The sequence below is a fragment of the Canis aureus genome, chromosome 8 (genome assembly GCF_053574225.1).
Source record: "Canis aureus isolate CA01 chromosome 8, VMU_Caureus_v.1.0, whole genome shotgun sequence".
NCBI lineage: Eukaryota > Metazoa > Chordata > Mammalia > Carnivora > Canidae > Canis > Canis aureus.
The window spans coordinates 41,328,525-41,345,099 of record NC_135618.1 but is presented as its reverse complement, the minus strand read 5'-3'; the positions used below and the strand labels follow the sequence as shown (position 1 = coordinate 41,345,099).

The 16,575-nt window shown below is 49.7% G+C and overlaps 1 protein-coding gene across 4 annotated transcripts in view; it reads right to left on the bottom strand.

Moving 5' to 3' along the window:
* SEC14L5 (SEC14 like lipid binding 5) overlaps positions 1-16,575 on the bottom strand; it is a 42,237-nt gene that overhangs the window by 13,957 nt on the left and 11,705 nt on the right. For all 4 annotated transcript variants that reach the window (XM_077906509.1, XM_077906512.1, XM_077906510.1 and 1 more), the window contains 6 exons: positions 10,391-10,540; positions 9,907-10,038; positions 7,732-7,860; positions 6,880-7,072; positions 3,565-3,677; positions 1,224-1,413 (listed from right to left, as the gene is read on the bottom strand). In XM_077906509.1, the coding sequence (XP_077762635.1) occupies positions 1,224-1,413; positions 3,565-3,677; positions 6,880-7,072; positions 7,732-7,860; positions 9,907-10,038; positions 10,391-10,540 (907 nt within the window). The remainder of the gene's footprint in view (positions 1-1,223; positions 1,414-3,564; positions 3,678-6,879; positions 7,073-7,731; positions 7,861-9,906; positions 10,039-10,390; positions 10,541-16,575) is intronic.

The window sequence follows — 16,575 nt, the reverse complement described above, 5'->3', positions numbered from 1 at the left end:
CCAGGAGCCTGCTCCTCCCTCTGCCCCTGCCTGCCTCCCTCCCCTGCTTGTGTTCTTTCTCTCCTTCTGTCGAATAAATAAATAAAATCTTTAAAAAAAAACAAAGTAGTACTAAATGGACTTTAAAAAGGACTCTTGTTAACTTGTTAACATGTAAGAGCTGAAACAAAAAGGCAGAGGGACATCTTGTTCAATCTCAGCTGGGGGACACGCAGGTCGGACAACTGATTTTTTACCACTCTGTCCACATTCGTAATTGATCGGAGAAGCACCCTGAGTATTGACTTGGGAGGGGGGGTTACAAATAAATTTTAGTGAGTAGGCAAATTCACAAATATGGAACCCATGAATAATGAGGAGTGACTGTATATTAAAATAAAGTGCTCCAACCGGCTCTTCAGGAGAGTCAAGCACTCACCCTAATCAATAGATATGAATTTTTACATAAAGGGCATTGAAAAGCATAATGGGCGCCGGCGTGAAGGGCAGCTTAGTAAGAAACAAAGAGAAGTTATTTGTCGTGAGTTGAATAGCCTCCTCTGAAAGTTCATGTGCACCCAGAACCTCTGTATGTGACCGCATTTGGAAATAGTCTCCAGATGAAATTAGTTAAGGACCCTGAGATGAAATCCTACTGGATCAGTGGGGGCCTTAAATCCAGTGACCTGGGGTCTTCGTAAGAAGAGGAGAGGACACAGAGGGGCACCCAGATGGAAGCCATGTGAAGACAGGCAGAGATTGGGGTGCTGTGGCAACAAGCCAAGGAAGGCCTGGAGCCACCGGGACCTGGAGGAGGCGGACAGAGGTTCTCCCCTAGAGCACTGCAGGGAGCGTGGCCCTGCCCACACCTTGATTTAGGGCTTCTGCCTCCAGAACTATGAGAAGATACATCTCTGTTGCCTCAAGCCACCCAGTTTGTGGTAATTTGCTATAGCAATCCCGGAGCACAAACGCATACTCGTGCAGCCCTTAGGTGTGCGATCCCAGTGATCAAAAGCAAGGGTGGGCTAACGCTGCCACTGCGTGAGAAATGCCATTTTGAGCTCAGATGTCCATTCCAGCCCTACCTTCCTCATGGCTGAGTGAACCCCAAGGGCATCTCCAGATGCCCAGATGAGTCCAAGGGGAAAAAATACTAAGATGCCAACATGAAAAGTGGCCTCCAAAGCGCCTTTGGAAGTGACCAAAGTTTGCCTGTGCATTCTGTAGGTAAAGGGACGCACCTATGTCCTGGTAGTGCCAGCCGCCAGCATAGAATTCCTCCAGGAGGGCAGGGGGTCGCCAGGTCTGAAGGAGCAGATCCACCTGGTGCTGCTTTCGCCAGCTCAAGGACTGGCATAGCATCTCCCGGGCTTTGTCCAGGTGGAAGTCCCGAGCCCGCAGGAACCGAAGGATGTGCTCATCTTTGGGAATCTAAGAGAAGGAGAAAGCCTGTGGAATGGTGTTCCCTAACCCAGCCCACAAAATTATGGAAAACGAGTCTCCTGTCTTATCTGCAAAATACTTACTGGGAGAAGGACCATACGGTTAACCACGATGCTGTCAAGGGTGAGCTGTGGTGAATATCTGTGAGTTTTGGCTGCCAGACGTTCCTCCCTTCTCACGTATCTCTTTTCTTTTGGGGGAGCTGCCTTTCCTCCCCACGCCCCAACACCAGTCCTGGTTTTACCTGGTGTGGCCACTCAGCATGTGTCCACTCCCATGGTCTCGGCGGTGGCACAACCCAATCAGAGCACTCAGACAATTTAAATCAGAAGAATGGATCCTGAACCCCTTGCTCTGCAGTGACAGAGGTGAGCCTGCAAGCTACCAGGGCAGCCACAGCTCCAAGCTCAACAGGGCAGGGAGTCTGATGGGGATGCAGCAGAGAACTAAACAGATACAAGAGCTCGGGAGTCCCGACTGTGTGTGAGTCCTGGTTCAGGACACCCCTGAGACAGGTTGCGTGGCCCCTTGTGCTAGACTCAATGACATCTCTTCAAAATTCACGTCCACTCAGAACCTCAGAATGGGACCTTATTTGGAAGTGAATCTATATTGATATAATTAGCTAAAATGAGGTCACGCTGGAGGTGGGCCCTCTACTCCAGGAGGGGAATTTGGATACACACACAGGATGCACAGAGAGAAGGCGGCCACGTGATGACGGAGCCAGGACTGGAGTGCCACATCGACAAGCCAAGGACCGATGGCAGCCACCAGGAGCCAGGAGGGAGGAGGCATGGCTCAGATTCTCCCTCAGAGCCTCCAGAAGGAACCAACACTGCCCACGCCTTGATTTCAGACTCTGGCCTCCAGAACTGTGAGAATAAGTTTCTGTTGTTTTGAGCCACTCAGTTTGTAGCATTTTCTTTCAGCAGCCCTGGAAAATTAATACACCCCGCTCAACAGTTCCATGAGCCAATAAATATTCCTCTCTTTATTTCTTTGCCTTGACTCAAGCTGCATTCCTTTTTTTTTTTTTTTTTTTTAAGATTTCATTTATTTACTCATGAAAAACAGAGAGAGAGGCAGAGAGACACAGGCAGAGGGAGAAGCAGGCTCTCTGCAGGGAGACCGATGTGGGACTTGATCCCAGGGCCCCAGGATCACGCCCTGAGCCGAAGGCAGAGGCTCCACCACTGAGCCGCCCAGGTGCCCTCAAGCTGCGTTCCTACCACACGTAATGCAGAGTCTAACTGATACACCGAGGTGACAAGCTAAGACCCTGCCAACTCTCCTTCCTTCCCTCAGGCAAATATCAACAGGCAGGGAAACCCAGCCCCAATTAAAGCTCCTCTTTCCTGCTCATACTGAGCCAGACACAACTCTAGGCACCTTATGTGGACTGTCCCTTGTAATTCACTCCAGATGGCATGTGCTAGCATTATCCCCCTTTCACAGATGAGAAAACAGGGGGCAGACAGGTTAAATCACAGCCCAACATGAAACTACCTCCCTTGTCTGCCCCCCCGACCCCGCCCCGCCACAGCATGAGGAAAGAACTTCAAGCTCAAGTTCCTATTCAACAAAGGTGAAGGGCAAGTCCATGCTTGGGACCTACATGCACGATGAACATGCATGTTATGGGGCTTAGAGCCTGGAGCCACTTTTGGTTGTCACAAATGGGGGAGAAGAGCTCCTGGCATCTAGTGGTGGTGGCCAGGATGCTGCTCGGCACCCTACAGGGCACAGGACAGCCCCACCCCATAAAGAACTGTCCAGTTTCAAATGTCAACAGAGCAGAGGATGAGAAACCCCACGATCAGTGGTATGCACGGCGTGCATTATAGATACGTGAGACAATATATATAAAAAGAAGGCAAAATAGGGGAGCCGGGTGATGGGCACTTGAAGTAATGAGCCCTGGGTGTTGTATGCAACTGACGAAGCCTGAATTCTACCTCTGAAACTAATAATACAGTTATATGTTCATTTAATTGAATTTAAAGAGAAGAGAAGGCAAAATAGAAGTTTCCAGGATTGCTAATTACATCAGCTTATTTACCTGCCCCCTGCCCCCATGCCTGAGGTGAGTAGCCATCATTGGATGTGTTCTCTCATAGATCCCAGCTCTGCACCCACCTTGCCTTTGTGGGTCTCCTGCAACCAGCGCCGAAGCTGGATCAAGCAGCTCTCCTGCACAGGCGTGAGACGGCCCAGGTACCTCTCAATGTAGTCTGCATCCAGCTTGTCCCCTGCAGGAGAAGATGAGGAGTTCAGGACCAGAGGGCAACGCCACTCTCCTCACCAGGCGGTCTACCCTTTCTGGAACCCTCACCTTACTGGCCGCCTCGGATCTGAAACGTGGAGTACAGTGGCCCTTTCACCAAAGAGCAGCCGTGTGGGCTCCATATGCTCTGGTCTTGCTGACCCATTTCTGAGGTGATTCTGAAAACTCAGGGTGGGGCCAGCCCGGATCTCACTGAGGCAAGTGATTTGTCCTTTGACCCTTGGAAATCAAGGTAATTCCCATCCCCTGGAGCTGTCCTGCCCTCTGTAGATTATTAATGATATGTGTTCATGTTTCTAGACATGCATCATCTCAGTGAGCTCTCCCAACACCCCTGTGAGGCAAACACACTACTGTCCCCACTTCACAGAAGACAAAACTGAGGTCAAGAGAAATTAAGTTCCAAGTGAGTGCATGCGGTGCACCCAGCTTAAAAGAGATGGTACAAAAAAATAAAAAAATAAAAAAATAAAAGAGATGGTACATAAATACGATTCCTTTTGCCTTCCCACTTCCCGGCCCCCTTGTGGGTCTGAGGCTTTTCTTAGACAGAGCCCTGACCCCAAAATACAGCCCGGGAGCTGCACAGAGCATTCCCAGTGTTCAGTTCCATCCTACACGATTGGGCTGTTTGGGGTCAGCGTGTGCAGGCATTCAGAGGCTAGTGTTCCCACCTGAGGTCCCGGCACCCACTCTTAACTATTGGGGTGGCAGGTGCTGGTGTGGTGAGGCTCATAAGCATGTTAGCATCTCAGCAGTGGGCAGACGGCCCACAAAGAGCAGCCCCCATGGGCACAGCTCGTTTTTTGTGTGCACAATAAGAACATAAATGGAATGTGTGCACGTCCAGCAGCAGGACCCAATGGTTCCCTCTAAAACAAACAAACAAAAAAAGTCCAGGCCTGGAGATCAGTAGGCATCTGGGTAAACAGAGGCAGGAGAGATGCTGGTGGGGTAGGGAGCATCCAGACCCCAAAACACCTCAGAGTGGTCAGAAGTGGACATACTGGAAGACAGGAAGGGGGTATGGAGAGGATGAGGGAGAAAGCACGAGGGAGGCAGGAGATACCAGCCTCCTTCCAGCCTCTATGCAGCTGTGAAGGTCCCTTTCTCCTGAGCACAAAGGCACAGTGATCCACAGCAGGGCGGAAGGGGCATGACTCTGCCTCTTGCCAGCCTTCCTGAGCACCGGCCCTGCTGGTGGACAGAGCAGACGGAGAAGGAAGGACAAGCCTGATACAAAATGAGGGGGGCAGAGGGCATGACCACCCGGCAGTGTGCACAAGAAGGGGCAGAGTTTTAATTTTTAAAATATTTTAAAGTGCACGTACCACAGCAGCCAGCTAGTGCATGTAGTTGGTACAGAGTAAGTACTCGTTGAACGAATGAATTTTGTTCTCCCCAAACACTGCCCCTGATGTAGTAGTGGTTCCATGGCGTTGTCTCCAAGAAAGCCAAGCCCTACACTTCAGTGACCCCAGAGGAAAAACCGAATCATCATGAGCACACATGCATATGGTTAAAACTGAATTCATGGGGTATGTATAGTTTTGTGTCCTAGGGTTGGTTTTTTATTTTTCTAATTTTAACATTAAACTGTGAGCATTTCCCATGTCAACTAAAATCTAAAATATGACAAAAGGCTAATTGCCTTCAATGCAAAGAGCTCTTACAAAGCAGTAAGAAATCAATGGGCAAATAGGAAAATAGACACAGTTCAAGAACAGAGATTCACAAAAAAGCAATACAGAGTCACTAAGCACAAGAAAATAATATTTGGCCCCACTCACCTACCAGTGGTCTCTTTTTGCTTTCAGTTTATTTTTAACAATTAATTTTTTTATTTGTGAGAGCAAACTCATGAGCAAGTGAGGCGGGTGGCGGTGCAGAGAGGCAGAGGGACATGACATGGGGCTCGATCCCAGGACCCTGAGATCATGACTTCAGCTGAAGGCAGACACTTAACTGATTGAGCCACCCAGGCACCCGTCAGTTTAAAACATTTAATAATAGTCTTGTGGGGAGCTGGCATGGCGTCAGGAACAGACGCAGCTACATACCTTTGGTGGGAACACTGGTTAGTACAACCTCTTTGCAGGCCTAATTGGTAAATCTGCCAAAATTTCAGCTGCATATAATCTTTGACCCAGCAATTCTACTTTAAAAATTTTATGCTACATATATACTCATACAAATATAAAAACCTTAGGTACAAAGATATACCTATTATTTATATTTTTAAAAAAATGAGAACCGGGGCACCTGGTTCTCAGGTGGCTCAGTTGGTTAAGCACCTGCCTTCAGCTCAGGTCATGATCTTAGGGTCCTGGGTTTGAGCCTCGGGTTGGGGAGCCTGCTTATCCCTCTCCCTCTGCTTTTCCTCCTGCTTATGCCTGTTCTCTCTCTCTCTCTAATAAATAAATAAATAAAATATTTTAAAAAATAAAAATAAAAAACCGAGGGCCTAAATGTCCATCAATGGAAGATTAGCTAAATTAACTGAAAATAACCAATAATCACTAAATGTTTATCAGTAAATAAGTTATGGTATCACCACACCATGAAATACTGCAAAGTGCTAAGACAAATGCAGTGATACAGAAAGCTGTTCAAGCAACATTGGTAAATGAAAATAAGCAAAACATCAAGTAGAATGTATAACATGCTCTCATTCATTCAACATAAACTGTACACGTGTGCATGCCTGTATACACGTGTGTGTGTACATGTTACATACATATAGATGCCTAGATAGTTCAGGAAATACAAACACATGCCTCAAGGCAGAAGAAAGGAGTCTTATTTCCTAAATTTACATCTTCCAAGAAGTTTGAATTTTTTTTCTACCATCATCGTGCATTACTCATATAATTAAAAATAGTATTAAAACCAGAGAAAAGGGCAGCCCTCAGGCACCAGATCAGATCAATTCCTGATTTAGAAATAAACCAGTTCTGGCTCTTGGGCTGGAAAGAAGAGAGGATGAAGCAGCAGGAAAGGGAGGAAGCTGAGTCATTCCAGGTCCCAGACCCACTCCCAAGGGGATGAGTAGCAATTCTCCCCCCACAGAGTGAGCAAACCTTAAGGGGGCTTCCAGGGACTGGGTGGTTGGGGGTGGGGGTCAAGGACATGGACCCAGCCAGCTGGCCTGAGCCGCAGGGACCTACCGTCTGTAATGACTGTCTCAGGAGCAGGACCTGGGCCGCTGCAGGGCCTGTCAGCCTCCAGGGAGCCAGGATCCCTCGGCCCAGCCTGGGAGCGGGCGTCCTCCTCGCGGACGGGGGCAGGTGTCCACCGGGGAATGTGAGAGGTGCCCTGGGAGATGAGCTCGTTCAGGTAATGCTCAATCACCTCCTTCCCCTGGAAGCCAGAGAGACCAGAGGCACATGAGCACCAGGGCAGGATAGTGGGGTAACCGCGTCAGCCTGGGAGTCACCCCCACCTGGCCGCAGTCCCAACCCTGACATGTGGCTATTGAGCAGTTGAAATGCTGCTGGTCTGAAGGGAGATGTGCTGTGTCAAATATGAGCTGCATTTCCAAGAGTTTATACGGAACAAAAAATGTAAAATAATTCATTAATAATTTTTCTGTGGATAACACATTGGATAAAATATCTTGCTAAAGTGAGTTTCACCTGTTTCATTATATGGAAAGTCTTCCATACTCAGTGATGGGCTGGAGATCTTTACACAGCAACCTTTTTAACCAGGAGAAAGCATCCCAGAAAGCCCTCCCTCTGTCCAGAGTTTATCACACAAGCCCCAGACATCAGGGAGCATCAGGATAATATTATGGTGCCTCCAATATGGGCTGAGTAGTTTCCACTTATCTTGTGTGTTATGGTCATTATTCGGACACCCATTCTATGGATGAGAAGACTGAGGCCAAGGAAGGTGAAGGATCGATCTTGCCCAATGTCACTTGGGTTGTCAGGTGACAAAGTGGGTTCTGAGCCAGGACAGCAGGCTCTGAGGTCTATGTACCTTCCTTCTGGTGACTGACGGAGCCCACCCCTTACCCTCTTGACGTTGGCTGTGTACTGCTTCATGGCAAGCTTCTCTAGGGCACTTTCGAAGCCAAAAAAGGACCGGATGTCAAGTGAGGCAGATTGCTCAAAGCACGTCCACTCTTCATTCTCAGGGTGGACCTGAAAGCCAGGCAGGGGTGATGACAAGGTCTCAGTGCAGGGGACGTCACGCCCTCCCCCGGGGGCTCTCTTGGTGATGTGGGCCTAGCCAGAGCATGCAACGGACAGCATCTCACAGCCTGGCAACACCGGAGGGTGGGGGCAGCGGCCCTGCTCAGAGAACAGTTCGAAGTGTTAGAAAACAAAGAGCCTTCTCTTGAAGGGACCAGAGAAAGTGGGTCTGGTATCTGCATGCCTCTCCCTTAAAAACTGTTATATAAATAAATATGTATATAAAAAAATAAAAAATTAAAAAATTGTTGTATAATGATATATTTAAATGAGTAACATATTTGATATATAATTATATATAAGCAAGTTATGCATTAACTAGTATATATTTTAGATATATATTTTGAAGTACTTATATTTTTTTTATATTATTATATATTATTATATTTATTTTTATTTATTATATTATGTTAATATATTTACTTTTATTTACATATACTATTTATTAAAATTAACATATATATAAGCAAGGACAAACTTGGTTGACACAGCTACTATGCAGACCCAGGCTGTGTACTTCACAAACATGGGGGCAGAAGCATTACTGTGGGCAGAAGGAGTCTGTTAAATATGCAGATGCCTGAGCCAAATGGGTCCAGTGTGGAGCCTGGAAACCTGCAATTCCCAAGTAGCCTTGGTGATACTGATTCAGCTACTGGCCAAACTCACTCTCAGAAATATTGCCCTAAAAGTGACTTATTAAAAAACTGCCACCCACACTTTCGTACAGGTAAACATCTGAACATCCTGGGCCCAGCTGCCAGAAGGCCCTAAGGGGAGCTGGACGTGTGGAAAGAAAAAGCAGTGGGCATTTACTGAACACCTGCTGTATATGAGGCACCATGCCAAGTGCTAGGGACCAGAATGTTGAACAAAGCAATGCCCCCCTATGGAGGAGGCTTCCCCTGAAACATCTCTAATGCACCAGAGTTACGACGCTCGACTTAGCATCATGAAAACCACCACTCGAGATCTAGCACAGGCTAAGGGGGCTTTACCTACATTATCTCATTTGTTCCTGCCAGCACCTGATGAGGCAGGTTCTGGTGGCAGATAGGCAAGGGGTGGCCTGGGAAGGGGAAGCAACTTTCCCAATTTCACTCAGCAAGAAAGTGGCAAATGCCTCCAGACTCCTCCAGCCCCTGGGCCAGCAGGACCCTGTTCCTATAGCTCCCATCCCCAGACCTCACTCGCCTACTTCAGGGTCTTCACACATGCTGTTCCAACCCCAGAACTCTATTCCCAGCCCTCTCAACTGTCAGCTCTCAGCTTCAGTGGCTACTCCTCAGAGAAGCCGGAGGGACACTGTCACCTAAGACAGTGCCTCTCCCCTTCCCTTCCCTAATCCTGTCTGCTGGACCCATTCTTAGCACTTGCGACAAAGCTGTAAGAATATGTTGACTTTTTTTTCCCTATCGGTGTCCCACTGGAATGGAAGTCCTTGTGAGCGCAACAGTCAGGCAGACTTGTCCACCCCTGGGTGCCCTGGCAGTGTGCCTGGCACATAGTAGGTGCTCAATCAGTGTAGACCGGAAAACAATAGCATTCGCTCTTAATTATATTAAGAGGTAACACACATAGAGGGCTTAGGGCCAGGCACTCTTCTAAGGGGTTTGGATACTTTACTTCCTTTAAGTCTCAATACAACCCAAGTGTCAGGTGCAATCCTTAACCCCATTTTACAGAAGAAACTAAATGAAGGCGCGTTTTTCATGGAGGAAGGAAAGGAAAAAGAGAAGAGGAAGAGGGAGGCATGTTGCTGGATTTCACCAGCAAAATACAGAGTGCCACATTTGAATTTCAGAAAAACAAAGAATAACATTTTGTTAAGTATGTCCCAGCAATATTGGAAACTACTTAAACGAACACAAAAGTATCAGCTGTGTATCTGAATTGCAGATGTAAGTGAGTGTCCCAAGTGTCCCACATCTTTTGTGACAAGTCCTGGGGGCAAGGGAGGGGGGGTGATGCACGGACTGCAGGGCCCAGGCGCACCGTGTAGCTGCAGTTCTCGTTGACCACGACGCGGCTGGCGAAGGTCTCGTTGTGGGCTTCGATGAGGAGGGTCCTCTCCCTCCAGTTCAGCACGTTTCTCTGCACGAAGACCACGTGCTCAACGCCTGCAATCTGCAAGGGAAGGGACAGCGGGGGCTTGCAGGACATGGGGCATCCCCGAGGCCCTGCACCTGCCCACCCTCTGGCCGGGATCCCAAGCCCTGCACTGTGCCCCCAGACCCGCCCCCCCGGCACCTGCCCTCCGGCCCTGGCCCTAGTCCTCAGCCTATCAAGCAGCCCCTAGGCCTAGGGCCTTGGCAGACAGACGAGCGGGTGACCCACACCCTAACCCCAGTAGCTTAGGGGCAACTATGCTCCCACACATTCAGTCCACCACCTGAACCCACCCCAGGTCCCCAGGCCCCCATGCCCCCGACCCCTCCGGGTCTGCTCCTCTGCGGGGTGTCCCCTCCTCCCCACCCACCTTCCGTAGCAGCCGGGGAGCCTCCACGCGCAGCCTGCAGCTCCGCTCCACCACGTGCACCGCCCCATCGGCGCTGCGGGACTCGCGCAGGACCTCGCTGCCCAGGAAGACGGGGATCTGCGGGCAGGTGGGGAAGCGCTTCTCGTAGGCCTGGGGGCAGAGCCGGAGTGAGTGCCAAGGGGGCTGGGGCCAGGGGGGTCTGCTGCCCGCTGCAGCCCGGACCTCAACCCTCCTCCCTCCTGCTGGACTGACTTCCTGGCCCAAGGTAAGAGCAGTGGCCACTGCTGTTTTGCCAACAAGGCATCATTTTAACACCTGTTTCAGAGCCGGGACACCCGGTGCGTGAACAGCAGTTTGGCAAATCACTCTTTGGCTCTGCATTTGAGATTTCACCCTCGGAAGAGTGGGTTTGCCTGGGGGCATTTTAAAAGAAGTCGTCTTTCAGAAAATAAAAAAAAACCACTTGACATAATCTAAACCTCTTCATGACAAAAGCACTGAACAAACGAAGAATAGAAGGGAACTTCCTCAACCTGATAAATCACAATCAACATCATCATACTCTATGCTAGAAGATGGAATACTTCCCCCCCCTCAGATCAGGAACAAGGCAAGGATGTCCACTCTGGCATTGTCTATTCAACACTGTCCTGGAGGTTCTCGGCCTGGCAGTTAGGAAAGTGAAAGAAATAAAAGGCATCCAGCTTGGAGGACGAGAGTCTGCGCCCAGTTCCAGAAGTGCCGGGGTAAGAGCCACTGTAGGGTAAGCCCTCACAGCATGGCTGACTGTAGCCAAGTGGGGTCTGCTCCAAGTGCCTGTCACAGCCCACGTGCCAGGCAATCGGGATCAAAGCAGCTCCAAAAATAGTGCAGGCATCTGAGGACAGCACCTCCTCTCCCATCCCTCAGGGCTCCTCCCAGCTCAAAAGGGCAGAGGCGGGGGTGGGGGGTGGGGATGGAACTCTGACTGGTGCCCTTGGTATCACCCCAGGGCCCACAAGGCCAGCCCACTGTGTCTTCCTGCCATACGCTGAGCCTTGTACAGACACAGCAGACACAGCAGGGTTAGAATAAGGAGCCCTTGTTCCCCAGGGAACAGTGCACCGGGGGCAGGCATTTGTCCACTGGGGAGGAAGCTGCATAGCAAAGTGAGCAGATCCTGCGGTGGTGGCCAGCGCAGGGTCTGAGGGGGCCCAGCTCCTCCTCCCCCCAACAGAGGCAAGTCCTTTCCTCCTGTAAGCCTCTTCAGCCATCTGGAAAATGGGCAAGTTGGCCTCCCTGAGTATGAAACCAGCTTGGCTACTTACGCAGAGCCTGGCTTGTTTAAAGCAACCAGAATTTTCTCTCCTTCAGGGAATAAGACCCAAACATAGCCGGACACGGGTTTGCAAGAACTGCACACGGCTCCCTACCAGCCATATCTGAGTAATCCTTTGCCACCAAATGTAGAAGGGAGCCAGAGGAAATGGCTTGGGCTCACCTCCATGATTGGAAGAGGGATGCTGACATGTTTTGAAAGTATGTGGAGGGGAAACTGGTGCATGCTTGAGAAATGGGCAGGCTCAGGTCATGTCTCTGCTACTTTCTTACTGAGTGACCTTCTGAGCTTGTTTTCCTCATCTGTAAAATGGGTTGGTGAGGAAGTCACCAGATGGTGTCTCAGAGCAGTCTGCACACAGGGAGCCCTGATTGTGCTCCTCCAGCTGTGCGCTTTCTTCCACTTAATCCTCTGGATGGCCTCCCCATTGTACAAATGAAAGAATGGGAACAGAGAGGCTCAGTAACTTACCCAAGGTCACACAGTGAAAACTGGTGAACTTGGATTTGAATCCCAGTGTGGCCCAGTCCCTGTTCCCTAAGGAAGGCTTTGCTCATTAGCCAGCATGTTCTTCTGGGTGGCTGGGACACAGCCAGGCATTGTCCCCAGGGCCAAGTGGTCATGATTTCCTCCTTCTCCACCATTAGGACTTCAACTCCTGCAAGCCCATGGGCACACTGCCCATGAGTGTCTGCACTTCCTCTAACTATTCCACAGGCTCTCCTTTTCTCCAGATGAAATGACGTACTCAGAACAGGCCTGCGAAGCCCAGAACATGTCCCCTACTCCATACTGTGGCCCACCAGCCCCCTTCACTCTGCCCCAGCCAGGCTAGCCTTGCTGTTTCTAGAACATTTTTATGGGTTCCATTGGGTGCCAACCCTCCTCCCCACCACCCACAAAATTCATGTGTCCTACCTTGTATCTCTGAATGTAACCTTATCTGGAAATAGGTCATTGTAAGTGTAACTAGGATGAGGTCATACTGGACTGGGGAGACCTCTAATCCAATATAACTGGTGTCCTTATAAAAAGGGGAGATTTGAAGAAAAAAAAAGCAGGGGGGAGATATGGTCACAGACACTCATACAGGGAAAACACCACGTGAGGATGAAGGCACAAGTCTGGGTTATTCCTCAACAAGCCAAGGAATGCCAAAGATTACCGGCAACAGCAGAAACTAGTAAAAAGGCATGGAACAGATTCTCCCTCAAGCCCCCAGAAGGAACCAACCCTGCCAACGCCTTGATCTCAGACTTCTAGCCTTCAAACTGTGAGGTAGAAAGTTTCTGCTATTTAAGCCACCCAGTTTGTGGTACAGAACACAAATGCACCTACCATCTCTTCCTACCACAGGACACGAATGCACCTACCATCTCTTCCTACCACAGGGCCTTTGCACAAGCTGTCCTCTCTTCTTGGACCACTAATCAGTTCACTTGACAGTGAAAGAGGAGGGAGGCCTAAGTAACTGAGAATTCCAGACAGGTCGGAGACCTGGATCAGGGGCTAAGGAGATTCTCTAGCTTCAGGGACTCATCTGTGCTGGTCCCTCCTCCTGGGACATCTTCCCCCACCTCCTCCTCAGCAAGGCTGTCTCTCCTTCCCTATTCTGTCCTTTGAGCCTATTCATTTCCTTGATACCATTTATCACACCCTTTAGCCATATCCTAGCTTGCATGTGGCATGCCGAAGGCCTGGGCTGCATGCTTTTCCACGGCACTGACCTCATACGTGCCTGTCTCAGTTCTTGGCACACAGTAGGACTAATAAATGACCACAAGCAAAGAAAAAAATAATTTAAACTTGATCATCCAAAAAGCCCCAAGAGGGATGCCTGGGTAGCTCAGTGGTTAAGGGTCTCCTTTGGCCCAGGGCATGAATCCGGAATCTGGAATCGAGTCCTGCATTGGGCTCCCTGCTTCCCCCTCTGCCTGTGTCTCTGCCTCTCTCTGTGCATCTCATGAATAAATAGATACAATCTTTTTAAAAAATAAATAAAGATTTTATGTATTTACATGAGAGACACACACACACAGAGAGAGAGAGAGAGAGAGGCACAGACATAGGCAGAAGGAGAAGCAGGCTCCATGTAGGGAGCCCAACGTGGGACTCGATCCTGGGTCCCCAGGATCATGCTCTGGGCCGAAGGCAGCGCCAAACCACTGGGCCACCCAGGCTGCCCTAAAATCTTTAAAAAAAAAACACAAAGTCCCAAGAAAAGTGGCCCCAGAGGGGAATGACAGGCCGTGGAGACAGAACATCCAACTGAGCTTCACCAGGCTGACTTCCTGTTGTAAGAGACCTCTAGAGTTAGAAGAGCTCCATCTGGAGCCCCCAGATAACAGTGGAGGGCAGAGGGCGGAGGGCTGGTCAGCAGCAGACAGCTGCTTGGACACAACTTGCCCTGACCCTGAAAGGGAAGATGCTACCTCCCTCAAGTAGCAATGACGGAGCTATGCCAGGCACTGGGGCGGGGAGTGGTCAGAGCTCAGGTCCCATCTGAAAGGCAGAAGCTCCTAAAGAGTCCAACCCAGTGCCAGTGCCCTATCTCCTGCCGGAGAGTCCCCAGGGTTGTGCGGTCCAGCGTCAGACATTGTTGCTACTAACATTCACAGGGCACTCACTGCATCATCAGCGCCCCAAGATGGAAACTAGTATTCCCCCATTTTACAGATAGGCAAGTGCAGGCTTGGGAAGGCATCCCACAGTCAGTAAGTGGTGGGTCTGACCCAGACCCCAGCCCTGAACCACCCTATCCTGGCTCTTAGGGGACTTTGGCTACATCACAATTGTCAACAGTTTGGAAATGCTGAGACTTTCTGGCCTAAACCTGTGAGCCAGGGGGACCTTCGCCTTTGGCACATGGCAGGGTCTTACAGAACCAGACAGTCCACAGGACCCTCCCTACAGGCTCGTGTCCCCACAAATCAGGCCTGAGCTTCCTTGTGCTGAACAGGCACATTGTTTGGACCCCTCAGGGACACAAGGTAGCAGAAGGATTCGGTTACAGCCCTCTGCCAGGTGGCTAGAGAGGGACACCCAAGCCTCCTCACTCAGAAAGGAAGCTGGTCCGAGGCCCAGAACCCGCCCATGCAGGGCCGCAGCTGGGGTAGGCAGGGACCAGTGGAAACTTCCGTTGACTGCCTCCCCTGGGCCTCCATCCTGTAAAAATCCACAGTGACACACTTAGGATGCAGATGGGCCCCTGGACTCCTGGCCAGACTTGCCTACCTCCCACTGGGTGACCTTGGACACGGGCAAGTCCTCTCTCTCCCTTTTCAGGCTCATCTGTAACGTGGAGTAATTCACTCGCAATGAGCACTTGGTTGTACCCGTTTCCTTTATTTGTGCGTCATAACTGCTGACAAGAAGTCATCGGCCCAGGCAGTGAGATTTTTCCCCTCCCACCAAATCCTCAGGGCTTGTCAAAATGACATAGTCAACACTCAGTAGACATTTACATGATGAATGAGTGAATGACAGCATTCCGTACCCATTAAGGGCATGGACTCTGGGGCTTGGGTCCAAATCCCTGCTCTGCTTCTTACCAACTGTGTGGCCTTGAACGAGTCATCAAGCTCTCAGTTCCTTAATGTACTCATTTGTTCAAAGGAGAATAAGAAAAGTAGCTACCTTGCTGAGTTGTGGGATGTGTGGGGGGGAGTGAAGGAGTCCGTTTTCGTAAAGTGCTGAGAACAGTGCCTGGCACATGGTTCGTTCTACATAAGCATTTGTTAAATAAATTTAAATTTTAAAAAAGAGTGAGATTCTATAAAGTACAGAAAAGCTATTTCTGCTAATCACTTGACAGCTGCTGCCTCCTCCCCCCCCCTTCCTTCCTGCTCTTCCTCATGCAAATTCAAAAAAGGCTGGAAGCTGCTTACCCCAAACCTTCCACCAAGACTGTGGAAAGAAGATCCTAACTGCACTAATGTACTCTGACCCGGTACTTTGCCTTCTTTTCCATGCTGCAGCCTGGATTCGGGACACTGACCACTGTGACCTCATGCAAGGCACACGCCTCCAGTCACACTCCTCAGGAGCCTTCCTCGATGACCCCCACCTGCCCGCTGCAAGCCTGGGAGACCCCCACCCCAGACAGACGAGTATCAAGTATCGATATTCTCTCATCTCCCCCAACTTCTTTTTAAACTGAGATGGGGGCAGCCCTGGCGGCTCAGCGGTTTAGCACCTGCCTTCGGTCCAGGGCGTGACCCTGGAGTCCTGGGATCGAGTCCCACATCGGGCTCCCTGCATGGAGCCTGCTTCTCCTTCTGCCTGTGTCTCTGCCTCTCTCTCTCTCTCTCTCAAGAATAAATACATAAAATCTTTAAAAAATAAATAAATAAAAATAAACTGAGATAGAGAGACGCCTGGGTGGCTCAGCAGTTGAGTGCCTGCCTTTGGCTCAGGGCATGATCCTGGGTCTGGAATCGAGTCCCACATTGGGCAGCCTGCGTGGAGCCTGCTTCTCCCTCTGCCTGTGTCTCTGCCTCTCTCTCTCTCTCTCTATCTCTCGTCTCTCATGAATAAATAAATAAAATCTTAAAATAAGCTTGAGATAGAATTCTCATACCATAAACTGCACCAATTTAAAGTGTCCATTTCAGTGGGTTTTAGCACATTCACAGAGTTGTGCCTCCATCACCATCATCTAATTCCAAAACATGTCAGCACCCTGAAAAGAAATTCCCTACCCATTATAGTCAACCCCTAGGGTCCCAACCCCGGCCGTAGGCAACCAGTAATCCTCTTTTGATCTCTGCAGATTTGCTTTCTCTGGACATTTTTTTTTAAGATTTTATTTATTTATTCATGACACACACACACACACACACACAGAGAAGCAGACACACAGGCAGAG